Source organism: Carettochelys insculpta, chromosome 1, assembly GCF_033958435.1.
Source record: "Carettochelys insculpta isolate YL-2023 chromosome 1, ASM3395843v1, whole genome shotgun sequence".
Classification (NCBI taxonomy): Eukaryota; Metazoa; Chordata; order Testudines; family Carettochelyidae; genus Carettochelys; species Carettochelys insculpta.
Window position 1 is genome coordinate 150,953,297 of NC_134137.1, and position 27,525 is coordinate 150,980,821.

Here is a 27,525-nt window from a genome sequence, read left to right on the forward strand (position 1 = left end):
GGGCCTCTGTTAGGTCCATTTGAAAGGGGCCCCAGCAGCAAAGGGGTCGCCAGAGGGTGTTTTTCAGTGATGCCTCAGGCAGCTTTCGGCCTTGGCAGACCTTCCGGGCAGGAACAACGTGTATGGCGCAGGGCTGAGAGTCCTTGAACCAGCTGCCACCCCGATCTCTCGTGGGCGGCACTCCCAGTCAGGGGGAGCCGCCCCCCCGCTCCAGCACCTGTGTGGACCTCAGGAGCTCTCCCGCCCTCCCCGCACACATGGGTTGTTTACAGACCTGCAGCCCAGCAGGAAGCCGCTCCCCGCCCGGCTTCCCCCACCACGGGAACCCCCGCCCCTTCCTCCCCTTGGCGGCGCCTGCAGCGCCTCCCCTTGGCGGAGCGGGGCCAGCTCTCTTCTCCACCTCGTCCCTCCTCCTCCCGCCGGCGGATCCTGTCGCCGGGTTTTCCGCCCCTCCTCGGGCTGCCCGGCGCCGTGTGCGAGCGAGGAGGGGAGCTCGCCGCCCGGCGGCTGATGCTCAGCCGAGGGGAGAGCGGGGCTGGGCGCCGGTGACTTCCCAGCGCAGGGAGCCGCGGGCAGGCGGAGGCGGCGGCCCGGGGCGCGCAGCATGGGGGAGGCGCGGGCGGGCGAGGCCGGCCGCTAGCTGGTGACAGCGGACTCGCGGAGCGCAGCAGCCCGGCGTGCGGGGCCGGGAGCGTGTGTGCGGCCGGCCGGCCCCGGAGGGCAGCGGCAATGCCCTTCGCCAAGCGAATCGTGGAGCCCCAGCGGCTGTGCCGCCAGCAGCCGGCCGTCTCGCTGCTGGAGGAGAGTTGGGGCGGCTCCGAGCGCCGGGACGCGGCGCAGCCCGCGCCGGAGGAGGCTGCTGCCGGGCCGGTGCCCGCAGAGGCTGCGGCGGCGCTGACGATGCTGGATCTCTGTTCGGTCAGTAACGGGGCCCTGGCCCGGATCCTCCGGCAGCTGTCCGACGTGGCCCGGCACGCCTGCACCCTCTTCCAGGAGATCGAGGCGGAGCTGCAGCTGGCCCAGCGCCGGGTGCGGGCGCTGCAGGGCAAGATCGGCGGGGTGCAGGGGGTGTTGCGCAGCCTGGACCCCAAGCAGGAGGCAGTGCGTGAGTAGCCCGCGGGGCCGGGCCGGGGGTGTGGGGGCGCCCGGAGGCGAAGCCGGCGGCAGCAGATGGGCGCTGCCGGGCAAGAAAAGTTGCTGCTCTCCGGAACCGAGCCGGGGCTGAGTCGCTGAGCGGGGGCGCCCGCTTCTCCTCCACTCTCACCGCGGCTTCACAGGCGCCCGCCGCCGGACGAGCCCCCAGCCGCGCTGCGGGGTGTGACTTGGGTGTGAAGCTGGAGGGACCCCGGGGCGAGTCGTATCCCTTCGGCTCCGGCGCGCCGCTGCCTTCCAGCCCGGGGAGGTGCGGCTGAGCCGCTCATCGCCTCTCCGGGTCCCGTCCCCGCCGCGCCCGGGGGAACTGGGGGCGCTGAACAAGCCCGGCCGCTTGGCTGTGGGGCTCAGCGTTACCTTTCCCTCGGCAGGGCGGCTCAGGGCCCCCACTAGGAGATCTCCTGGGGGGGAGGGCTACGGGGTGCGGGGGCCGGGGAAGGGGCTCGCTGAGCGCACAAGGGCTGAAACTGGGTGACTTGGGTCGGGTGCCAGGGGCTCCCTGGGTGTGCTTCTGTGGCACAGAGGCGGCTTCCCAGGGAGTCGCCGCACAGTCCGCTGCGGATCAGTGTGTTGCGGGGCGCACCAGCCCATCTCAGTAGCAAGAAAGATGATGTCAGTGGTTTCTGACTTACATAAGGAGCTGCCTCACTAGGGTTTCTGGGACTGCATAGCCAGCGAAGGGTTTCACAGCAGGGGTTGTGAAGGCCAAAACTGGGTGCAAAGAGAAGGAGTTCCTGAGGTCTGGGACCATCAGTGATCATGAGGAGGATCAGGGGGACAACTCCATTCTCTGTGTGCCACTGCCTCATGCGGGACCGCCCCACCGGGATGGATCACTTGATAATTGCCATGTTCTGATCAGTCCCTCTGAAACGTCTGGAATTGGCCACTGTTAGACACCAGGATATTGGGCTAGATGGATGATTGGTTTGGCCCGGCCCGGTATGGCCATGCTTATGACCGAAGAGATGCTGCAGGATTTATACCAGGATTCCCATGGGATTTTTTTCCCCCAGGAATCTCTGATACTTTTCCAACCCCAGCCTTCATTTGTTCCCTCCTCTGTCAGTGCCAGTTTCCCCTTTCCTTAAGACTATTATTGACGTCCTGCTTCAAATTCCAGGGTCTTCAGTAGAAATAATATAAATGATAAGCTGGTAGTCAGTTTTCAAGGCCACGAAGGCATGAAGTTTGAGCAGTGGCTTTTGTTTTGAATAGCAATGCTGGGGTTTCCTGGAAAAAAAAATCTATTGTGATCCAGGCACTGTTGGACTGTTGTTGTGAGCAATGAATGCTGTCGTCCTGCTTTCTCTCCAGTCAAAAGCAGTGACAGGTTCTGTACTTCTAATAGCTGTTAATAGCTGCAGAATATGGCTTACGTTAAGAACGTTTTTCAGGCTCCCAGTGATGCTTACACTTCCCAAATACTTGTGAATATGTATTTTTCTTAGGTGAGATGTCTGACTCAAACTTTGAAATAACATAGTAAAATATTTTGAGTCCCTTTCTTCTCTTGCCAATGGTAGAAGAGTGATGCCCAGAGAGAAACACCAGGAAAGATTTTGCTCTGTTACTCCAGTATGAATCCAGAGTAGCTCAACCAAGTGCAGTGAAGTTATTTCAGCTGCACACAGGCTAAATGAGGCTGAAACATGCCCATTCTTTTAAATAGATGTTCAGAAGTGAGCATGACATTTGAACATTCATTGTCCATTTTTTCCTCTCACTTATACCTGTGTAAAGTAGGAATTTAACCCCCTGTGAGTCCATGAACTTTTTACAGTGATGTTGAACAGAAGCACGTCCTAGATGTTAAAAACAGATATTTAAGATGAGAGGTTCAGATGGAGTAAATCAGCGTAGCACCAGACTGACTTCAGTGGATTTGTGCTCTTATACACCTGCTGAGGATCTGGCCTGAGGTGATGAGTGGAAGGTTTGTGTTTCAGAGCGGGTAGTAATGTGAAACTGGAGTGGGGGCTTTTGTTCAGTTTTTTACTTTGATTGGAAATATGTGGTGGGAAAGAGGTTTGGGTGATGAAAGGAGGGGACTGAGTGAGGAAACTAATCCTTTTTGGTCAATATTCTGCTCTTATTTATAATAGTATAAATCCAAAGTAACTAGACAGAGATCAGAGAAATTATGCTGGTGTTACATTCATATGAGAGCTGAATCTAGCCCTTGCTGGGTATATTTTGTGGTGGTCTCTCCCCCGTGGATTGCATTTATGTACTATGTATGCAAATCACTGTATGACACACTGATCTTACATTAGTATAACTCCATGATCTTCATTAGAATGTCTAGACTTGTCAAGTGTTGATAAAAGTGGAATGTGCCTTTTTCAGGAGCTAAAAATTCAGCTTTTTTGGAGGGAAAAGACATTGCTGATTCTCTCTCCCCACCTTCCCATGCACACACTCCCAGATCTGGATAGTGAAGCTGTAGCTTCCCCCCAGTGATTAGGTCTTGTGAATGCCCTTCTGGAAGAGCCCAGGAAAAATGGTCCTACATTTCATATGTTCTATACACCATTGACACGGCTACTCACACCTGCATACCACCTCTAAGCATTCAATGTACTAGTGTCACGTATCTATCTTTCACACCCTTGTAGATTTAGCAAATGGTTCACAGACTATTCCACCTTGCACATTAAAGCAGTGGTGGGCAACCTCCACCTTGAGAACTGCATGCAACCCATTGGGGTTCCACATGAGGCCTGCATTTGTTTACCATTATCCATGCACAGGGTTGCCAAATTCTACTGGTTCTCATCCATGTAGTGGAGCAGTTCCCAGCCTTTTCCAGATGGGGGCCCATTTTGACAAGTCAGGAAGACTTGGTGACCCAAGGCAATTCAAAAACGTAGAGGGGGGTGCCTAGGTTGCCCATCACTGCATTAAAGCGCATATCCCATCATGCAGTGCCTGAAGATAGCATGTCCAGTCCATTCGATCCATGAACCCTTCCTCATTCATAGTTCTATTGGCAAAAACATATGTGATTTATTTTTAAACATGGCAGATCAAACTCATCCTGAATATTATTTCACTGATCTGAATGGAGGATTTTTGCTCAACTCCATTGAAATCAATGGAGTAATACCAAGGTTGAATTTGGTCCACTACTAGCATATCAGGGTATGCTGTGCAATATGGTATTAGAATTGCAGATTCAACACACTTTTAAAAGACTTATGTTTAAAAGTCTTGCTACTCTACAAACCGTTGGTGTAACAACATCGCTAATTGCAGCACACTGATTTGAGAATAATACCGTCCAGTTATTTGGCTGTTAGTAGAGGTGCTCAAAACATTGAGTGGCAAAGTTTCAGAGCCTTTTTCTCTTTCCTAATGAACTTGCCAGTTGATAAGATTTTTTTTTTATAAATCATCTAGCTAGTGCTCCAATCCACCTCTGAAGTATTCCTTTTGAAGTCAATAATTTATTTGAGGTATTCATTTAACCCAACATATTGTTAAGTCAGGTTATCACTTTTGAGGAAAAAAAATAAAGAATGGTATTGTAAAGAACAGGAAAAAGTTTCTAAAACTGGTGTATAATAATAATGTATATAAATATTCTAGAAAGCAATACACTTTACATTTTGAATATATATATATATAGAGAGAGAAAATAATCAACTTTGGGATATATGTATTATATAATATAAGTAATACATTTTACATTTTTCAACTTAAAGATTTACAATTATTGAAATTAAATATAATAGTAGGGATCATAAGAAAGTCACAGAAGAAAACTTAAAGGACTGTATTGGAAGTGGCACTTAGTTTGCTTTTATAATAATATATCACCACGGTTCTGCAGTCTTCTTTGGGCTTTGACTTTTTGTCTCAGGGTCATTGTTATCTGACTAATAAAGACTTCAGGACTGTTTTTTTGTTTTGTTTTTTAAATAAATTTAGCTTGAGCTTTTCTGCTGTACATCTGTAATTTTCCTCTCACTTCTGCTTCAAAATGGGGATTGGGAAATTTACCCAGCTAGAGTAATATACTTGTCAGCTAGAGGAATATACTTCCAACGTTGGCAGAAGGGCGTCGTCTAGGTGAAGGGGAATGATTGTCCTTTCCTTCAATCCCATATTCAAACACCCCCACTTCACTACTAGGATTCCTATCATGGTCAAGTTCTTGGATCCTAGTTAACTTTCCAGCTTTCGTGTAAGTCTCTAGTTAGTAGCAGGTCTAAGAAACTTGAATCCTATCCCTCCCTAACGGTTGAAGACAAGAAAGAGCTTTCTCTTTTCCTTCCCTGCCACACCTAAGTCGATTATTCTCTACCTTTCTCTTACTCTCAGTTTAAACATAAATATAAATTGCTGCCGCTAAAGATTTCTGAAGAAAATGCAAGGTATTAGTGACATGACCCTGATGGTCTCACTATTGTTTATTATTCCTTCCTTCTGAATAGTAGAATGAAACTGCCAAGAATCTTAGTAGTTTTACAGTGTTGCCTATTGAAAAAGCTAGAAGAATAAGCTGTGACTGCAGAAAAAGCAGCAATGTAGGAAAGCAGCAAGGCATCTCTTCCTATCTGGAACCATTTCTTCATAAGCACAAGGGCTACAAGTGTAACCCTTTTTAAATGAAAACTTTAGTTTTCCAGAAGTTGATTATGTAGGCCACTCTACTGGCCAGGGAAGGTTTATAAGTAACCAGCTTTGAATAGGCAGTGGGAGGTTTAAAGTCCTGTGAGCTCTAAGAATTCCATAAGTGCTGAATTTTTATTTTTTTGAAAAAAAAGCATAAATATCTTATTGAAGATGAATACCCTTTCAAAGTTTAATCCGCAAGAGTATTTCCTCACTTTTTCCTCCCACATTTTGCTACATATCCAAGTTCAGTGCTGTGGTTACCAAGGGAGGAGGAACACTGCGTGTTACTATATTTTTCACAAGTTCCTGGGAGCAGCTCCAGAGTGCTATAAGAAGTTTCGCTACTTTGCATTTTTTTTCCTTTAAAGGGACAGTATCAAGATAAAAATATCTTAAATTCTTTACCTGCAAATTTACTCTGTCATTTATTCTGTACACTTACTTATTGCAGTTAACTTGTCTTGGTCACTGAAAATTGACTGGTTAGTTTCACTTTTGCTTTTTGTCAGTTTCACTCTTTTCCCATAGGTTAGTTGAATACTGCCAGGTATGTGTTTCCAACACTGCAGGAAACTAATCCATAATGAAGATCTTTGTGCACCTTCCTGCACATCACCACCATATTTTTAATAATTTTTTTAATTGGATCTGTACTGAAAATGATAGTGTCTCTTCATTTTATGATGTTGAAGTCCCCCAATTACTGCTGAAATGGAATCTTTAAAAAAAAATCCCCTAAATGAAGTTGTCCCAGAAAGCTTTAGTTATGGGTTGCTTGATCAAAAAACCCAGGCCTCTTTAAGGGTGTGTTTTACTTTAAAATAACCTTGGGTGTCTCCTTTTAAACCATTAAAAAGCAATAAATAATAGCAGTACTTTGCTTTTGTGAGATTGAGACAAATGAATGTCGTTAGGCTGCAGCTCCAATCTAGGCTCTTCTTGTGCTGAGACATGACAGGAGATAAAGAATATTGGATGACCATCCTCTGTCCAGTTCCAATACCAAAAGCTATCGTAAAGAAGAGATTTTCAGCTTTCCTTAATTCTGTATACCAGTGCTATTCTGAATTCAAGACAGACTTGAAACATCTGAATGGAGGGTATTATGTTTTGTTTTATGTGTTTTAGGAGAAACACATTGTTGCAATCAAAGGTATGTGATATATAACAGAGCCTCAGCGACTTTTTTTAACATTTAATTTTGTACATTTAAATCCCTGAACTAGGAACTGGGGCCCGCAGAAAACCATGGAAAGAAAAATTGTGTATTGGACCTGATAATCAGTGCCTCCAGTATGTCTTTCTCTAACACAAACAGGGAATGACAGAGCACTGGTCTTTGTCTTTCTGGAAATGTGCAAGATTTCTGTCTTTTTATCACCCACCACTTTTTTAGAAGACTTTTCTCTATGGCACTCTTGAGTGTAGTTCTCCAGTTAATACTACATGATCCAACATATGCATTTCAGTTGATTTCTCTTGTAGTGTGGGAAAGCAGAAGACTTCTCTCACTGGTTTGCTTATTATAGGATTGGAGGGCTGATGTCAAATGAGCAGGGACTGTGGGATCTGGAGAACGGAAAAGTTGGTTGGTTTGTTTGCTTTTTGCTGCTGTTGAAACAATAATAAATGGAAGAGAAGAAACATGGGCTAAGAGTTTCTGTGCCTTACAATAAATTAGACTAAACACAGCCATTGAAAAGAGGAAACTAGTTGTCTCTGTTTACAGATTAATGATGAAACTTAGTTTCTGAAATAGAGAAGAATATGAGGAGTCAGGTGGAAGGCTTTTTTTTCATCTATTTTAAGCGATGTGTAGAAACTCCTACCAACGACTCTTACAGGTGGACTTCTGCAGTGACCTAATGCTTTGGAATCTGTGGTTGCCACCTTGACTGACATTGTGTCATATACTATAATCTGTCCCTAAAATAAAAAGGAATAAAATTCAGGACCCCACTGAAGTAAGTGGGAAAATCTCTCATTGTCTTCAATGGTGCTTGGATATTACTCGAGCACTTTAACTGAGAAAATTCAGTAACTCTTACACAACATAGATATATGCCTGTTTTGGGATTTTATGGCTAATTGAAGAACCTTGCAGAAAAGAGAATTTAATATGTATTAAAATATTTAATTTGTATTACAAATTATTTGTATTCAAATATTAGGAGCTGGATTCTCATCTCACATCAGTCATATGTCTGGGTAACTTCATAGACTTGAATGGAAATGATGGGGCTACTTCTGGCTTACACTGGTATGGGAGGAGAACAGGCCTTATAACATATATATTACTTTTGCTGTGTTCCACTGTCTGTCTGTTTGGGCAAGGTTCTACCATGTTTCCCTCACGCTCCACACTGGGCCTGCCCATCCCCTCCCCCAGCCAGGGTGGGGTTCAGCCCACTCCCCCAACGCCCCCCCCCCCACACCATGCCAGCTTCAGCCCCAGCCCCTCCCCTGGACAGCACGGGGCTGGCCCAGCCCAGCCCCCTGGCAGAGCCCCACCCCACTGTGCCAGCCCCAGCCCTAGCCCCTTCCCGCAGTCGGTGTGGGGCTGGGCCCAAACACTTTGAATGTGTGTTACAAGTTTTTGTCTAGAACTTTCTTCCAGCCCAACTTTGCTTGCAAGCAAAGCTGCAACTGGGCCTCTAGTGTTAATTAGAGGTATTGAATGAGATTCGCAGCTAGCATAACTAGGATAACTCCATTAAGGTCAGAAGAGTTACATATACATAAAACTGGTGTTAGAAGACTTAGATACACATGTGATGTATACCAAATGAGGATCTGATCTGATAACATGAGTACATATTTTCACATAACCTGCAGCTGGTATCTATTGTATAGTTTAGGAATGTGGGTAAAGCTCTGTGTCTGTGTCCTTTTTAAATCTCTTTCTTCATTATACCTCCTTTCTCCCTTCTGGTAAGGTTCATTTTTAAAATAGATTGTTTAGGGGGAAGTGGAGGTGAAAGGGACTGTGGTTCCTCAAACTCTCAGTGGCAAGAGTCAATTAGCTATCTCTTTCCACGCAGGAAAGGTAAGAGTTTGATTTCTGGCCGAGAGAAGAGGAAGAACCTGGTGTGTTTCCAGACCCCGTTGGTTAGTTCTGAAATGTTCTTCAGCTGAGGTAAGGAATTATTGGAAGCAAACAGTGATGTCAAACGCAACGGTGCTAGTCAAATGCTTCTCTGACTCTACAAAACATAGCTTTTTTTCTTTCATAGATTTGCCTGTTTTATGGCCCAGAGAAATAAGGATCATATTATGGCTGGCGTATCATCCTGTCATGGTACAAGGATGAGGAGAGGACACAGGAAGCTACTCTTTACCACGCTCCCCATGTGTGAGCCAGCCAAAAGCTGCTGTCCTAAGTGCAAGGACCAGAAAAGATTTTTTCTGGGCATTGCTGCTGCTCAGCTGGGGCTTCGCTCCTGCCCTCCAAGCTGGCCAGGAACAGAAAGTCGGTATAGGAGAGTGCAGCCTGTTTGAAAGGCCCTGTTTATGCAGGCACTGCTCTGGCCTAGCTTTCTCCAGCACTGCGGAAATACACTGACTGTGACAAGCAGAAAATCCTCAGGAATTGCCACCTGTGTAGAACTCCTATGGCCCCAACCTCATCCCATCCAGCTTGTGGTTTAGCAGCCAAACAGTGCCAACCTAGCCCAGTTATTTACTTGCCAGAACAAAGGTAGTGTGAATGCATTCTCTAGGAGAGTTTCTTTCTAATTGTTTGCTCAGTGCAGGGCACAGCCCTCAGCTGATAAGACAACTTTGAATGGTGCAAATGTAGTGAAGTGGAGCAACTTGGTTGATGCTAGCATTTAGTTAGTCTCCGTCTCATCTTTTGCTGGTGTACGTAAGAGTAATTAAACTTATTGCTGTTCTCCATACTCCATTAGGACTCGGCGAATGTGTGAAGGAGTTTCTGAGTGAAAGTTGTTCTAGGCTCATTGGCACATATTTGTTGCCCTCCAAGCAAAGTTACTGTGCAGTGAGGGTAAGCCGCTGCTTTGTAGCTAGAAAGGGCTGCTCTGCCTCTCTTCTGCTCCTTTTAAAGGTGAGACTGCACATGGGAGAACAAGGTGAAAAGAAACGTAGACCTTTATGAAGATGAGCTAGATGAAGAAAGATGTGAATTATGTGGAAACAATCCCCCAGATGAGGATGATTCTCCAACTGCATTGTGGAATTTCTGTATTTCTCGAATGTTTCTTGCTACTCTGGGGGTCTCCAGTGCTTATAGCTCCAAGGCGTGGTCCCCAGTTGTTATCTCATCCCCTGGACTCCTGTCAAATATTCTTTATATCTTCTATAATTTGAAGGACCGCCACCTCACGGTGCCCATTGATCTTAAATGGCAATGTTTTGGTGCCTGAAGTGGAGGAGATATGAGCAGCTTGTGAGGCTGTATTTTACAGCATAAGGGCACATTTGTGGGGTCTTCTGAGTCAGATAACTGGGCTTTTCAAAAACCTGTGCTTGTGAGTGATCTGAATCACCATATAATCAGTTTGACATCAGAATCTCTGTTTCAGCGACTTCAGCAATTAGTCTGGAAGAGGGGAACTTTTGCTGTGTTACTGAGTGTGCTTTGGGGGCAGAGAGGGAATTTCTTTCCTTCTTTTGATGTGTTAGCATCAAAAGAGTCTTAGCTTCATTCCTAATTGCTTCTAGATTTTTAATTTATGTACCAGTATGTAAGTAACTGCAAGAAGAGATAACTGTTCAAAAAGGCAGGGTTTATAGCATGATTGAAATAAAAGATAGTATGCAGTGTATACTGCTGCATTTGAAATATCTCCCCAAGGACTTTAGTTTATGTTCTCATTACATCTAACTGCTTCTAATGCACTACCTATTTGAACAGCTGGCATGTTTTTAGGATGGATATTTTGGTAGATATACTCCCACCATATTTTAACTTAAACTGCAGTATCTATATATTTGACAATTCTTTTATAAATCTCAGAGTCTTCTCCTTCCTCCCTGCTCTCTTCTTCCATAAACCCTTTTTTTAAGAGTGGGGGAAAGCAAGTAAGAATTGAAATCTCATGAAAAAGCTGTTTATAATTACAATAGGAGTGGTACACTTGGAACTCTAGTAAATTCAATGAACACTGAATGTATCTGCCGTGTTTTTCTCAGCACAGAGTGACTTTTTAAATGTACAGTAGGATCACTGTAATTCTTACAAAACTGCTGAGGTTTTGTTTTTGCCTTCAACTGGAGGGACAGTCGGACTTTGAACTTTAGCCACTTGGAGTACGAGACTGGGAAAGTTCTGAGAAGCTGTCCTGTCAACATGTGCTTATGATTAAGACCAATAAGCATGAGGTTGTGTGTGATCTTAAAAATAGTCATAAGTTGCCAGTTCTTTCTCTCTCCCTTCCTCCCTCTCTAAAAGTTATTGTTTAGCTTGTGAATGTTTAGAAGAAGTAGCTTTAAGTTTGAGAGCCCAGTCCTGCAGCATGTAGATGCTCAGCAATAGTAGGTTCAGGCTATTGCTCTACCAAGTAGGAAATAGATGCACCATTTTGGCCAGCTGTGTGGTATGCTCAGAGCTTGAGTTGCTCCAAATGCAAAAAGTGGGCTTTCTGTATGGATCCCTCTTTTACTTACTTCTATTTTGTATCTTTATTTATTTCTGTGTTGTGTTTTCTGAGGCTGTAGCATATGATGCATAATATGATTGCAGCCGCTATAGTAAGATTGCAGCGGGCTAAAGTTTGCTGATAATAAAAGTGAGGTAATCCAGCAATAAAAGTAAAGCACCATTTTAAAAGTGAGCATGAGCAGCAACATTTTTGTAATCTAATATTTGTGTTTATCTGTTCTCAGCATTTGGTAAAATCAGATAACTTGCTTTTTTATTTTAAGCAAAATTGTTTTGCTATGAATCATAGATGCTCTGTGAGGCTGGGGGAGAGACATGCAATCAGTAGAACCCGACACATCTGCTGTCATCTAGTTTATAGCCACAGACTATGTTTCCAGATTGTGGATGGCTGAGGATCCAAAGTCTGAAAATCTGCAGCTACCCATAGACTGGATATATGAATCAGCTGTGTATATACCTCTCACAGAGCTGGAATGAACCTTGGGAGGTGCAGGACCAAGCACCATCCCTGACAGATTTCTTTTTTTAATCTGTTTGCTGCAGTTCCCTAAGTGGCCTCTTTAAGGACTGAGCTCACAATGCTGGGTTTAGCAGGCTAATGCTCAAACCACTGAGCTATCCCTCCCCGCAAGCTTTTGTGTCTGTGCAGGGCTCAGAAAAGAAGATTGAGTCCAAACACAAGGCTATAATCGAATTCTCTTCTATGTTCCTCCCAGGGCTGTTTATCTGACCCAAAGGAAGGGGAGAGGTAAGTCTCATCATAAACAGATTCCTTCCCTAGTGGACAGTGGTTCCTGGTGAAGTGCTAAGTGCAGCAGAAAGGACAGGAGAAGCATGTTCAATCACTTCTTAGACCAAGCATAAAGCTTCTGAGGAAAGAGTGCACCTCTTGGGTGAACCACTAGATTTCCAGGGGATTTGATACTCCGCATGCAGGGGCTACATTTACACTACAGAAATCTTTCAAAAAAGTGCGTACACACAAAAAAAAGCAGATCAAAAGAGTGACCTGCTCTTTCAGAAGAGAGCGTCCACGCAGCCCTTGATCTTTCAAAACAATGGGCCAGGGATCGAAAAATCCAGTGCCATGAGGACTGCTCTCCCAAAAGAAGGGCCCTGAGGAGTGTCTACACATTTTCTTTCGAAAGAAGCTTTCAAAAGGGGGCTCTCTTCCTGTAATGGTAGTGGAAAAGCACTTTCATTTTTCGAAATTAACTTTTGAAAGAGTGTTTTTTGTGGGTAGAGGCTTTGTGGGATCTTTCGAGAAAGCCCCCTTCTTCTGAAAAATCATGCAAAAGAACTTGTTAGTGCAGACATAGCCCTAGGGAGTTTGCATTTGAACTCCCAAAGCTGAGGATAACCCTGAATTCTTTATAAGTCAGTTTTACTTGAGGTTGCAGGAGATGAAATTTGCATGCTCTTCCCCATCTGCCCCACAGCAATCCACTGCTGGGAAGCTGCTTTCTCAGATGCTGGCACAAACACAGCTCCAGTGGCTTACACTATATCACGGTGTTTGAAGCCATCAGGGATGTGGAAGACCCCCTGCATGGTCACTCCCCTTGCATGTAACCTGTGGGAATTCAGGCATATGGGGGCTTTGTGAGTAAGGAAGAATGTTGGGCCCATAAATTAATGAATATATTGCAGCTACCGCTGATAGGTGTAAATGTGGATTATATTCATGTCTGTAGTAATCCAGGTGTAATTTAATGCACATTATGAATGTTCATTAGCAATAATCATTTGTCTGGCTGTTCCCCAGCTGCCTTAGCTCACAATAAAAAGGAAATTGGTTAAATGAAATATGAGAGGGAGCTATACAATGTTGCAACTCTTAGTGATTTTTCTTGGAGCCTAATCCCTGGGTGACAGTAAACATGATTTGATGAAGGGATTAGTTTGGCAGTTGCATTACTGGGATGTGAGACATCTTGGTACATGTGGTCCTATTGCTGCTTCATTATCTGATTATCTGTTGAACCCTCTTTTCAATTGTTGAGATAGACTAGCCCAGTGCAGAGCCACCTGTTCTGTGTGTATGTGCACGTACACATGCTGTGTAGGAAAGTAAGTAAGGAGGAAATTTTTATGGGCAGAGGACAACGACTAAAGGACTCAAAACCTTGATCATATTGAACTTAGCAAGTACATGAGAAGATGAATTTTTATCACAGCCATACCTGCAGCAACTTTCGCAAACACAAATGCCAAGGTACAGTGTAAGTCCCACTGTCCAAACAAAGCAGAGATTAGTGTGTGTAATTTTTAAAATTACAACCTGCTTCATCAAATGGTCAGAGTTTGGCACAATGTGGTGTCTCAGCCCGGCTTTTTAAGATCGCTCATTTGCTCTACGATATTTGTTTTGCTTTTCTCCAAGAAAATGGAAACAGGTTTTTTAAAGTGAATCAAGGACTGACAGTGGCAAAGCTTTAGAATAAATATGATCCTGCGGATTGATGCGTGGATGCAAACCAACCGCACTTGTGTTGTACTGGGAAATTCCAGGGCATAGTCCGTCTACTACGTGCAGTAAAATGGCGCCAGTTGGTAGCACTGTAGCTATGGTGCAGACTAAAAAGGATGAAGATAGTGCTGTGGATCATTTCTGGTCTAGCATGGTAATGAGTTTCTTTTAGATCTCAAAGCCACAGATAAATCTGGGTGTGTGTGTTTGAGGAGAGCTGAAGAAGACTGTTGTGAAATGTAAAAGGTGAACAATATCCACACTTGAGTATCCTCACTGACATGCTGCAGTTGAGGCTGACCTAAATATGCTGAGTTGACACTGATGTTGAGGAATCTCTCTTACTGGATGCAGTGGATGATCTCGGACAAAAAACAGTCAGGCTTCTTGTTTGGGGACCGGGGCTAGTGATTTTTCATTGTGCTTATAGTTTGGATGTGTTAATTTAGGCACCTCTCCACTGAGTATTCTTCCCAAATTATACCTCAGCAACTGACTGAAAATGAAATAAAGAGCAAGTTAACCTTGGAAGTTGAACACCTCGCCCAGTGAACTCGCAGTGCCAGCTACCTTGTGAGCTTAATTGCCCAGTGAAAGGGAGAGATGAGTTTTATGTAAACCGATAAAAGTCAATGGCATAGTTCTGAGATTCACTGATGGCAGGTTATCTTCAGAACTGCAGACAAATCTGAGCGTTAGTTTGTTGCTTTGTAAATAGAGTCAAACCTGAGCAGGTCTGCACCACAGCATCACTGTGTTGCTCAGGGGGTGCGTCTACACTAGCTGGCTACTTTGAAGTAGCCAGCACAACGTCAAAATAGCACGCGTCGCATCTACACGTGCCGTGTGCTATTTCGACATTGAAATCGACGTTAGGCGGCGAGACATTGAAATTGCTATTCCCATCCGAAGGTGGGAATAGTGCCCTACTTTGACGTTCACCGTCGAACTAGGGTGTGTGTAGATGATCCACATCCTGCTACTTTGAAATAGCAGGGTCCTCCATGGCGGTCATCAGCTGAGGGGTTGAGCGATGCTCTGTCCAGCCCCTGTGGGGCTCTATGGTCACCGCGTGCAGCAGCCCTTAGCCCAGGGCTTCTGGCTGCTGCTGCTGCTGCAGCTACAGCTGGAGGTCCATGCTGCGTTCACAGGGTCTGCAACCGGTTGTCGGCTCTGTGGCTCTCGAGCTGTGCAGGCCAATTGTGTCTGGGAGGGGCCCTTTAAGGGAGTGGCTTGGGGCTTTGCTGTCCCCTTATTTTGATGGGGAGCACTTGTGTGTGTGGACGCTCTGCATTTCCTTCCAGGGCAGCTCCTTTCGACATTCTCCATTGCTACTTCGATGTTGAATGTCGACGGCACCAGCCCTGGAGGACGTGTAGACGATACGCATCGAAGTAGCCTATTTCGATGTTCTTACGTCGAAATAGGCTACTTCGACGTAGTGTGCTAGTGTAGACGTAACCAGGGTGTGAGAAACTGACATTCCTGAGTGATATAGTTACACTTTCCTAGTGTTCCATGTAGCCATCGCTATGTTGACATGAGAGTTTCTACTGTTGACGTAGCTGCATTCTCTCAGGGCGGTGGATTAATTACCCCCATTGGTGCAGTATTGTCTTCACTAAAGCACGACAGTGGCTCAGCTGCAACAGTGGAGCTATGGCACGGTAACACTGTGTGTGGAGGTAGTTCCATAGGTTTGTCGTCTCTAGAGCTATAGGTAGGGATACCTTCTGGCCCCTCTTGCTATTTGCCTGTGATATATTCTTTTGTAGCAGCTTGATTTCAGTGGCATAGGCCAGATGGACAAATGCCTAGGGCTGAGTGATGGAGTGCATATCACAAACATGTAGCAGTATTGAAGGCTTGAGTTTATGTGGCTGAGGGTTTGGTCAGGATTTCAGTGCACAGACAGGCTGATTGTGCTATCTCAATCTTTTCTTCAGACTACATTTTTTTTTGATGATTTAGAATTAAAAATACTTAAGAATGTCTTCAGCTGTGGGCATGAATCTCTCTCTACGTGTGTGCTGCTCGTTAACTTTAGCAGGAGTTGAATAAAATCTCATATAACGAGGTGGGAGCCCACTCTCTTCTCTAAATACAAACAGCCATTTCCCTTCTCTTTTCAAGCCAGCCCCTGGATCTTGCCCACATCCCGCAGAAGTGGAGCATAGCACAGTGCTGCCCAGACAGCCTGTCGCAGACCAGGCAGCATATGCACTGCAAGGTGGGAGCCCAAGGTACCAAGTTCTGTCCTGGGAAGGTACTTTAGTGCCATTTCTGTAGATAACATATCTCCTTTCTGCTAGGTTGCACTGTTGGCACTAGCCAGGTTGCGTTCATTGTTATTAATGCAGTTCCTTAGATTTGGAGGAGCTGATGATGCTTTTTCATTGGCTGCATCCTTAAAGTCCTCTTGCCTTTTGGAGCGTGGCTGGATCCAGTGAGAATCACTTGTTGGCATTGCATGGTGCCTTTCTTCTGGGCTGTTGATTCTTTGAAAGGATTCTTTTGGGGAATGGGGAGGACGAAGGCTTGTAGGGAAGGAATGGTGTGGGTGGAGAACAGGAAGTGAATGGCCTCTTGGCATTGGTTCTAGAAGTTATGCTGCAGGTAGTTTAACAGCACAAAGATGCTACAGTCTTTTGCCTTGTGCTTTCCAAAGGCCTGATTTGAGAGTGGCACTTATCTCTATGTAGCTGGATCACAAGAAGATCATTGTTCTCTTGGGCGCTGAGTAATTTTGCTTTGAAACAAAGTTTAGCCCTCTGTACTGGGATAAGGGGCACAAATATTCAGTATAATGTTGAGCTGGGATATAGCGTGTATGCATAGTTTTGAGAAAGTTGCGAATGGTGGTCAACTTTCCTTCCTGAGATAATTCCATTAACTTCAGTAGATTATGCCAGGTTGAAATTTGGCCCCGTGCCTATATTGCTAATTCCAGAAATGTTCCGATCCATGGAATCTCACTGTGAGTGAGATTCTCTTTCTACAGTACATGCTGGTGGTTGGCACTAGATATTGCATCGCTAATTAAGGATGAAAGTCAGCACTTGAGTTCTGCCTGGTCTTTTTATTGGCCCAAGTCCCACTTAAGCTTTCAAATGAAAATTCAAGAGAGACTTAAGTGTGTGGCCCTTATTGCAAGGGGTGAATTTCACAGGAACTGCGTAAACACAGAGGTTATGATTCCCAAACTCTTGTCCCAAAGGTATGCTTTCTGATCTGTTGTAAAATTAGATTGTTCATCTCATCTCATGCACTGGTTGAAGCCTGCCTCATTCTGACACAGATAGATTACAACTGGAAACACCATAGAGTTATTTCCATTCAGGCCAAGGACTTACAATGTTTTAACAGAAAAGGTGGAAAGCTGCTAGTTTGCAGCCCAAATTGCCACCAGTAAGTGCAACCTTCAGGTGCAAACCTGAGGCCCAAACCCTGCAAGGCAGTGGCTGCTTCCCAGGAATGCTGAGTACATTCAGCTCTAGAACAGGGGCTGGGGAGGAAAGGTGCTAGTCTAGTGCTTAGAATTAGAAAGACCTGTTTTCAGTTCCCTGCTCTGCTAGAGGCTTTCAATATGACCTTGGGCACGACTCAGACTTAGGGCATGGTTCACTCTCTCAGTTCTGCTGGTATAGCTATGTTGGTGAGGTTTGTTTGAAACCTGTCTTAGCAATGCCAGCACAAGCAACAGCAGAGATGCTGTTATACTTGCTAGAAAGTCACTTAACATGGTATAGCTTTTTTTGCTCAGAGCACAAGTATAACCTTGACTGGGAGATGGGCTGTTTTGCTGGAGTAAGCTGTGCTTATGCTAGGAGGGTTTGCCAACATAGCTGTACCAGACCTTTTAAATGTGGACAGTGCCTTAGTTTCCCTCTGTCTCATTTTGTCTTCTATGACATGGGGATGCCAACACTTCCCTACCTCACTGGGTGTTGGGAGAAGAAATACAGATGACATTGTGGGACGCTCTGATATTAAGGTGATGGATGGCACATAAATACCTAATATATATAAATGGCGAGAAGTCTTTTGGTGCCTTATAAACTAAAGCTGTGTCTACACTACAAAGTTTTGTCTACAGAAGAAGCCTTCTGTCGTCAGAACTAGGGAGTGCCCACACTACAAATGCATTATGTCAAGAATCTGTTGACAGAACACAACCTTTTTCCCAGCAGAGTTCTGTCTCGAACGTTTGAGGCATAGCGCCTCTTATGACAAATTCCATAGACAGAAAAATAGTGTAGACTCTCCTGGGGGCCCTCTTGTTGACAGACAGGGCTGCAGGCAGGGCTTCCAGTTAACCTGGCAGCCCTGTTTGACGAGCTTCCATTTGGCAGTTCTGTTGACAGAGGGCTGGGCAGTCTGGTTGCTCTCTGTTGACAGAGGGCATTGACAGGGAAAGCTGTATCAGCTGTGGACATGTTCTGCAGAGAGAGGTTCTGTCTGGAAATAGCTGTCAACAGTGACTTCTGTAGACAGAACTTTGTAGTGTAGACCCAGCTTCAGAGATTGATTGGAACTTAAGTTTTCATGGAAAAAGAGCCACTTGATCAGATACACACTTAAGTATGGTCTGCAAGTGACTAGCACTTTGCAGGATTGAGGTATTACAGGGCAATGTTAAAACATTCTCTCTTTAATGGACCACTGCTTTCAATACCATGAAGTCCTATCAGGCCAAAAAATATCATCAGCACATGCAGTTGACATTTCCCCTTTGCTTCCCTAAACAAATAAGGGTCATGAGTACTGAGAGCTCCTGCATGTTGTCCTTCAAAGAGAAAACTTTAGTTACAATGACATCTGCAGCTTCCACTTTTCCAGGAGCTGGATTTGTGGTGAAAGAGTGAGCTGTAATGCTGCCTTATATTACAGGCTACATGTCCTGATTAATTACAGTTGGGTAGATATGAGATTATGCCGTGGGACTTGGTTTAATTAAAAAAGAGCGCTGAGAAGTTTAATAAATGTCTGCTGTATACTCTCTGGCTGCTGAGTGCTAATGGTGCACTTTTTAGCAACTCTTTATGGCCCTCTTTTAACGTCAGTCAGAAAGAGCCCACAGATGCCCAAAGTAATAACGTGCACGTTCTTTTTTTGGCTTATATTTCCATAGCCTGGACTTGCGGCTTGTCTTGGGAGAAGGTTGTACTGCGGTGGTGGTACTGGCAGAAGCCTGTCTATGCAGGATGTAAAGCTTGTCTAAGACTATTGAGTGGAAAAAATTACATTCACGCACGCCAGATGGGATCTCAAAGACATTTTGTGCGTGTGGTCTTATTCTGATCCTTCCCTGTTCCCCCATTTACCTGCATCTAACTCATTCACCTATTTTAAATTTATATTACATTTTTGTAATAATCATGTTACTCTAAAACAATAGCAACAACAAAGCATCTGCGTGAATGCTCCAGCAACATATTTCCATCTGTGCATGGAATAAATTTTGTTATGTGCAGAGAGGCATGCGAGGATGTGCACTCTCAGTAGAAACACCTGCTGCTGTTCGCTGTGGGCACCCTGCTAATTGGCTGGACGGCATTTGAAGTGCTCAGCTGACAGGGAAAACTAGTCTGCATGTAGAGTCTGCTTGAACTGTAGACAGCACAAGTTTCTCTGACATGCTTTTGGCCAGGACAGGCTTGGGACCGACCTAATGCTCCAGGACAGCTGTGTGTTAGCAGCAAGTCCAAATGTTTACCAATGTAAAGCTACGTCTACACGTGTATGCTACATCGAAATAGCTTATTTCAATGTAGCAACATCGAAATAAGCTATTTCGATGAATAGCGTCTACACGTCCACCAGGGCTGGTGCCGTCGACGTTCAACGTCGATGTTGGGCAGCACCACATCGAAAAAGGTGCTGCAGGGGAGCATCTACACGCCAAAGCGGCACACATCGAAATAAGGGTGCCAGAAACAGCTGCAGACAGGGTCACAGGGCAGACTAGCACTTCCGGGGCAACAGCTAGCCACTCCCTTAAAGGGCCCCTCCCAGACACACGCAGCCTGCACAGCACGCGGTCTGCAGAGCCACAGGCATGCACACCCGTCGAAGCAGTATGGACCCCCAGCAGCAGCAGCAGCAGCAGCAGCAGCAGCAGCAGCCAGAGGTCCACCCACCCGCCCCTGCAAGAGCAGTGCTTGCCCCTGCTCAATGCTATGCAGGAGGCAGCTGAACACCTTTTATTCACAGAAGAGGAGCTGCCTCCAGGGGAGGAGGAAGCAGCCCCAGACCTTGTTGCCCTCCGCCCCCTCTCCCGCCGCACACGCCGCCGGCTGTGGAGCTACCCCACGAGCACCAACTGGTGGGAGCGGCTGGTGCTCAGCGAGTGGGACAACGAGCACTAGCTCCAGAACTTTCGCATGAGCCGGCAGACATTCCTGGAGCTCTGCCAGTGGCTCACCCCCGCACTGAGGCACCAGGACACCGCCATGCGGTGTGCCCTCAGTGTGGAGAAACGGGTCAGCGTCGCTGTCTGGAAGCTGGCCACTCCAGACAGCTACCGATCCGTGGGGCAGCAGTTTGACGTGGGCAAGGCCACCGTCGGGGCTGTCCTCATGGAGGTAAGAAGACCCAGTGGAGGGCAGCCCTGGGGTGGAGGGCAGCCCTGGGGGGAGGGAGCCCTGGGGGGGAGGGCCAGACACACCCTGCACACCAGTCACTGGTGCTCTCCCATGTCTTTCCCCTGCAGGTCGTCCGCGCCATCAATGCCCTGCTCCTCCACAGGCTCGTGCGGCTTGGGGACCCGGATGCCACCATCGCGGGGTTTGCCAGCCTGGGTTTCCCAAATTGCTCTGGGGCTCTGGATGGGACCCATATCCCCATCCGTGCCCCGGAGCACAGCGGAGGACGCTTCCTGAACAGGAAGGGCTACCATTCTGTGGTCCTCCAGGCCATGGTGGGCAGCCAGGGCCGTTTCCTGGACATTTATGTGGGCTGGCCTGGCAGCACCCACGACACCCAGGTGTTCAGGATTCGGGCCTGTTCCGCCGGCTGGAGGCGGGGACCTGCATCCCCCAGTGGGAGATCCCTGTGCGGGACACCACCATGCCCCTCTGCGTCATCGCAGATGCGGCGTACCCCCTCCGGCCCTGGCTCATGCACCCTTACACGGGCCATCTCTCAGCCAGCCAGGCGCGCTTCAACACGCGCTTGAACCATACGCGCCAGGTGGTTGAGCGCATTTTTGGCCGCCTCAAAGGTCGCTGGAGGTGTCTCCTCATCCGATTGGATGCAGGCCCCACCAACATCCCCCAGATTGTGGGCGCGTGCAGTGCACTCCACAACCTGGTCGAGAGCAAGGGGGAGGCCTTCTTCCAGGGCTGGGCTGTGGAGGCTGGCAGGGCTGACGTGCAGCTACCCACTGCCCCCAGTCGCCAGGTGGACCCCGAGGGGATCCGGGTCCAGGAGGCCTTGCGGGCCCATTTCGACCAGGCCATGGGGTGAATGCTGGCAGGCCCCCCACTGCACCCCCCATCCTCCACAACACTCCGTGTCCCCACGCCTACACCACAGAGCACCCAAGAGCACCCCCCCACTTTTCTTGCAAATAAAAATGGACCTGTTGTTTTTGAGACCAAAAAGCAGTGAATTCTCTTATTATTAAAACTATAAATATACATACATACATACGTATATATATCTATATATCTATATCTATATCTATATATATATCTATGTATATATAGTAAGAACAAGAGGGGGGAACTATTTACATGGGGGGACAGGTACCATATAACAGAACAGGGGTGTACCACAAACTATATACAAATATATATGATGGGGGATATGTACAAAGGGGGAGGGGGGCCACGTCCTGGGCCCCGCTCCCCTCTACTGTCTGGCGCCCGGGGTTGGCGGGCACGACCCTTGCCTCGGCCTGAGCCCTGGCCGAGGCTGGCTGGGGGCTGGGCGAACTGGCAGGTATGGCCGGTGGGTGTCAGCAGGCCCCAGGTCCCCCTCGGCGGAAGGCCCCAGGGTGGTGGACGGCAGAGGGACAGTGGTCGGAGTGGCGGTCCGAGCAGCGGGTGGAGCGGCGGGCAGAGCGGCAGGCGGCGTGGCATGGGGGGGCCAGGTATTCCGCTATGTGCTTGAACCTGCGCATAAAGGCCCCCCATGCCTCCTGACGCCAGGCCAGTGCTCGCTCCTGGAGCTCCAGCCGCCACTCCTCCACCTGCAGGTGCCGCTCCGACACCTCCAGCTGACTCCGGAGGGTCGCGAGCAGCTGGGGGTCCGTGGCTGTCCTCTGGTGGTGGTGGCTCTGCCATCGGCCCTGTCCTGGGGCTGGTCAGTGCTCCGCCGAGGGGCTGGTCTGCAGCGATGGCCCCGGTGGGCACTCCGGGACCACAGAGACCTCGCTGGTGCTCTTCAGGCCCTCTGATGGTGCAGCTGCAGAACACAGGGGGCGAAGAAGAGTGGAGACAGCCGTTAGTGTGGGCCCCGAGCCGTGGCCCTTATCCCTCCACCCCTCTGCTGCTGGTTCCCCATCCCCGTCCCCGGGAGATGCTGCTGCTGCTGCTGCTGGGTGTCCCACCCCCTCCCCCCCCGGGGGACCCTAGGTTCCGCTCCCCCCATCCCCAGGGATGGGCCATGGCGCTGTCCTGCTAGGGGGGCAGGGGCTGATGCACTCTTCTGAGGGACATGCCACTGCTGTCCTTGGGACCATGGTCATCTGGGCATGTGGAAGGCCCTGGTCATGTCTGTTGTCCCCACCCCTTAACCCTGGGGATGTGCACCAGGGTGGGTACATACCTGACGGTCCACTTCCACGGTCGGGGGACACCCTCTGGGCGGACGCCCTGCTGGAGCTCTGGGACGGCAGGGTGATGTGCAGCCCCCTGTCTCTGGAGGAGGATTCCCCCTCCTCCTCCTTCGGCATCCCAGGGGTGGGCTCCTGGGGGGGCCTCCGGGGTGCGGGGCTTGTCTCTGGGGCGGACTCCTTCTCTGGGGCCTGCTGGGGCTTGTCGGCCGAGGTGTCAAGAGTGGCCAGCGGGGAGGAGGTGTACTGGGGGCCCAGGATGGACCTGAGCTCCCTGTAAAAGTGGCAAGTGGCGGGGGCAGCCCCCGATCGGCTGGCCGCATCCCGGGCCCGGGCGTAACACTGCCACAGCTCCTTCAGCTTACTCCTGACGTGGTCAGGAGTGCGGGCAGGGTGACCCTGGGCAGCCAGGCCCTCAGCCAGCCGAGCGAACGCATCCGCGTTCCGCCTCTTGTTCCCCATTACTTGGAGCACCTCCTCCTCGCTCCAGAGCCCCAGCAGGTCCCGGGTCTCGGCCTCCATCCAGGAGGGGCCCCGCTGCCTTTTCCCAGGCTGGCTGCCAGGCTGGGAGCCCTGTCTCCCCTTGGGAGGGGTGCCCTGGGGGCGCTTCGGGGGCTGGCGGGCAGCCATCGCAGCGGAGGTGGTGGATTGGGGCTGCAGGGAGGTGTGCAGGCAGGCCACGTGTCAGTGCTGCCGCCTGCACGCACTCTCAGCTTCCTGCACAGGAGGGCAGGGGGTGGGGAGCTTTAAGGGGCCGCTGCACGTGGCAACCATAGAGCTCAGGGGCTGGAGAGAACGTCTCTCAACCCCTCGGCTGATGGCCACTATGGCGGACCCCGCTCTTTCGATGTTGTGGGACGCGGATCGTCTGCACGTGCCCTACTTCAACGTTCAATGTTGAAGTAGGGCGCTATTCCCATCCCCTGATTGGGATAGCAACTTCAACGTCTTACCGCCTTACGTCGATTTCAACTTCGAAATAGCACCTGCCACGTGTAGACGTGGTGGGCGCTATTTCGAACTTGGCGCGGCTACTTCGAAGTAGCTGGCACTTGTAGATGTGGCTTAAATGTTACAAGAATTGTACTAGTTCTTATATCTCACTTACAATGGAGTCTGTGACCACTAATCCTACACTGCAGAGTTATTATATTACTATTATCATATTACTGTTATAACTCTACAGTGATGGAAAGATTGTATCTTTACTCTTCCACTTTTGCTTTCCCTAGACATTGAGGAGGAGGTGGGAAAGTGGAGCCATTGTAGCTGTCCTTGACCTGAGGATTTTGTTTTTAAAAATGTCCAGGCCTGCCAACATGGCGGAGGGAGGGAGACAAAAAGGGCAATCGCCCTGGAGCACGGCAATTCAGAGGGGCCTGGGACTCCTGGCCACCATTACTGCTACTGCAAGAGTGGTGGTGGCTGGGCCCGTGGGCCCTTTATAGTGGAACTGGAGCACCCCATGGTGCGCTTTGGTGACTCTCAGGGATGGCTGGAGCATGGGGAGCTAGCATGGCATGCTCTGGGTGGCACTGAGGGCTGGACGTCCCAGCCCTGCTCCTTCTTCTTGAGGCCTTGCCCATTCCAGGAGCACAGAGCACCCCCCACACACTGTGCCGAGGCCCAGCAAGTCTGTCACCCCCCCAAAAACATCCATGACATCAGTATTAGTCCTCTCAAGAAAGATAACCCTGGTTTACCTCCAACAAACAGGTTTCTGGGTCATCCAAGATTTGTCTGGGGCTCCTGGGGAGAGCTAGTCAGAGCTGATTTCATCAAGAAATGAAGCTGTGCCCATAGAGTTCTAGGAGAGACTCTGAGAGAGCAACTTGTCCCTTAGCACCATAGTTTTTTGATTTGCCTAGGTGTAGATTAGAATTAAACACGCTCCACTTACTGACAAGTGGAGACTTCCATTGTGTTTATTTCTGACCAGCAGGGCTGACAGCCACCCTGAGCCTGGAGGCAAGGTGGGAGGGGGGCCAGCTCCCCACCTGCATAAGGGGCGGGGGCAAGGGCAGAGGGGTGGGATTTAGGGCAGTCAGCCTTGACCCCCCCACCACACTCTCTCAGAGCTGCCACGGCATTTCAGAGGGGGCCAGAGCTCCAGCCACTGATGCTCTGGGCCCCTTTGAAATGCTTCACCTCAGGGCAACTGCCCCGCGTCCCCTCTCCGCCCTGCCTGGTGGGCCTGGTTCTGACACTCCATTCTGTTGGAACTGTCGTTCTTAAAAATACATTGTGGGTAGAGTAAGCAGCATAATGGTGCAATCTGAATGGACCACTAGCTAGGTTGGTACTGCAGGAAAAAAAATAGGGAAAGATTTGGGGGAAATAAAATAGCTTTCTTCTTATAGCTACTGGTGTTGCAAGAGATGAAAGAAAACAAAGAGTCTTTTTCTTTGAAAACCCTCTCTCATAAGAATGATTCCGTTATAGACTAGTTTTTCTCAGGACCAGTCGGGGACTTGCTGATCCCCACTTCACTGGTTCTATTCCGATCCGTTGCTTAGTTCATTTGGTTTTACAGCATGAGATTTGTAGTTTTGCAAACCTGCCCTCCTGTAGTGTGACTGGGCTTCTCATTGCCAGAAGGGAATGCGGCTGTGATTTGAGACTGACCAGGCCCGCAGTTGTAGGGGAGCAAAGGGGGTAATTGCCCCAGGGCTTGCTGATTCAACGTGGCCTGGAGCTCCCAGCTGCTGCTGCTGCTGCTGCAACAGCAGGAGCTGTCAGAGGTCTTTTGAATTGTTGCCAGAGTGCTGCACTGGGTGCATATGTGGCTTGGAGGTGGGGTTGGGGGAGAGGCACCACAGTCTGGGTGGTGCTAAAGGCTGACTGCCCTCAGCCTCACCCCTTCTGGGGGCATGGCACTGCTCCCCCCCACAGCTTGTCCTGGGGTCCGCGGTGTCTGTTGGCACTGCTGAGACTGCTGAGATTTCAAATCTGGAATTCAATAGGTAGGTGATTCAGAACCGCAGGATAAATCTTAGACCCTTCCTTCTATCAATACTCCCCATCCCAGCAGAACACCTGAGTTCTGTTCAACCGGGCAGCTGGTCAAGGTCCAGTTGTGAAAGATATTCAAGCCTCATGCTACAGGGAATAATGTCAGGGGGAAGTTCTAAAATCTACAGCTTTAGGAGGCAGAGTAAGGCTATGTGGGATTTTCTGCTTTGATCGTGTACCCCTTCTATAATCTTGTCCTTTGGAGCGTTTAGGAGCTTGAGGTGCCATGACTGAAAGTCTCAAGTGCTATGCTTTTCCATTTATCCTCTAAGAGGGTAGGCATTAATTTCAGTGCTCTGATCCATTATAAGAACTTGCAGAGAAGACATACTCTCACTGAGTTCAGTAGGCTTTGGGTCAGGCACTGAGTGCAATAAAGGAGCATTATCCCTTGTAATGTATTAAGTGATGTAAAATAATTGAAGCCATTCTGTTGTTTTCCACCTAGATTCGTGTAGTGCATGGTCACCCATCGCTGTCTTACCTGTCCTTATCTCCCTGTTAATTGAACAGTCAGCTCCAAGTATAGTCAGAACATTTTAATTACAGAATTACATATCCAAACAGCTGGGGCAGGTGAGGAATACAGCATATGTTGGATTTGAACTCTACCTTTCTTCTGTCTTGCTGAGCTTTGAAGTCAAAGATTGGTAGCTCCCACCTCTTGAGAAATCCCAAAGGAGAGAAGAAAATATTTCAAAGGTTTGCAGAATCATGACATAGTTTAAACTCACAGTTTACTTGAACCCCGTAGAGGAGAGTGGGGCTTCCCGTGCAAAAAAATATCCATGACCCACCTGTTTTTTTCATATAAAAACCAGGACCAGCATTACGGGGTAGCAAGTGGGGTGGTTGCCCAGAGCCCCATCCCATATGTGGCCCAGTGACATTAAGTTGCTCAGGCTTTGGCTTCAGCCCTAGGTGGGGAGGAGGTGGGGGCTTTAGCTTTCTGCCATGGGCCCCAGCAAGTCGAATACCACACATGCTTGGCAGTCCCCCTGAAGTCTGCTTGTGGCCCCCCAGTGTGCCCCGGATCCCTGGTTGAGAACCTCTGAGCTCGGGCATGTCTCAGAGAAGAAGATGCTTATCTATGATGTTCAGAGAATCAGGGGTGGGGGGAATCACTGGACTGCTCAGTACCCCTGAGATAAAGCTGATTGAAAAATCTTTTTACTGACAGTTTTCCAGCTGAAGAATACCTATTTACCGATTCATTGAAACTAAACTAGGCATGGGAAAGGGTTTGCTTTGGGAGATATTTGCAACAAAGTTTGGAAGATGTCAGAACATCCCATTTTGACATTTTCTATTTGGTTCTGACATTTTCCATTTGAGAAAGAAAAGTTCATTTTTTGGTTCAAATTTTCTTTGTTTCAAACTTTAATTTAGAGAAAAACAAATTAAGGACTAAAAAAGTCAACATGGAAATGAAAGTTTTGAAATTATCAGAATAAAATATTTAACTTGACCTGAACCAAATATTTTCTTTGGATTATCGGTTCATGAAAATTATGAAGATTTTGACTCCTTATCTGGATTTGGAACAGGAACATTTTGTTTGAAACATCATATTCTCCCAGGATGGTAAAACCATTTTCCAGCCAGCTCTTGCTTGCTATTTGATTACATTTGTACATTAACTTTTCAGTCATTAACAGTTTGCTGGTAAGGTTCTCAGGATTCCTATTATCTTTAAGATATACATGTGTATGTTTACCTTACCACTTGCTGAGCCTGTCCTGCTCACCTTACTCATGTGTAGTCTCTTTAATCAATAAAAAAGGGGGGGCAAGCAGGATTTGGTCCTCTAGCAAGGTTGCCAAAAAAAAAAAGTATGATCTCTGCTAGCTCTGCCTCCAGTTA

General features: G+C 47.9%; 1 protein-coding gene across 3 annotated transcripts in view; it reads left to right on the plus strand.

Annotated features, from left to right (window-relative positions):
* Positions 1-545: 545 nt before the first annotated feature.
* NHS (NHS actin remodeling regulator) overlaps positions 546-27,525 on the plus strand; it is a 381,037-nt gene continuing 354,057 nt past the window's right edge. For all 3 annotated transcript variants that reach the window (XM_074993741.1, XM_074993746.1, XM_074993755.1), the window contains exon 1: positions 546-1,105. In XM_074993741.1, coding sequence (XP_074849842.1) covers positions 730-1,105 — 376 coding nt within the window. In that variant the 5' untranslated portion in view covers positions 546-729. The remainder of the gene's footprint in view (positions 1,106-27,525) is intronic.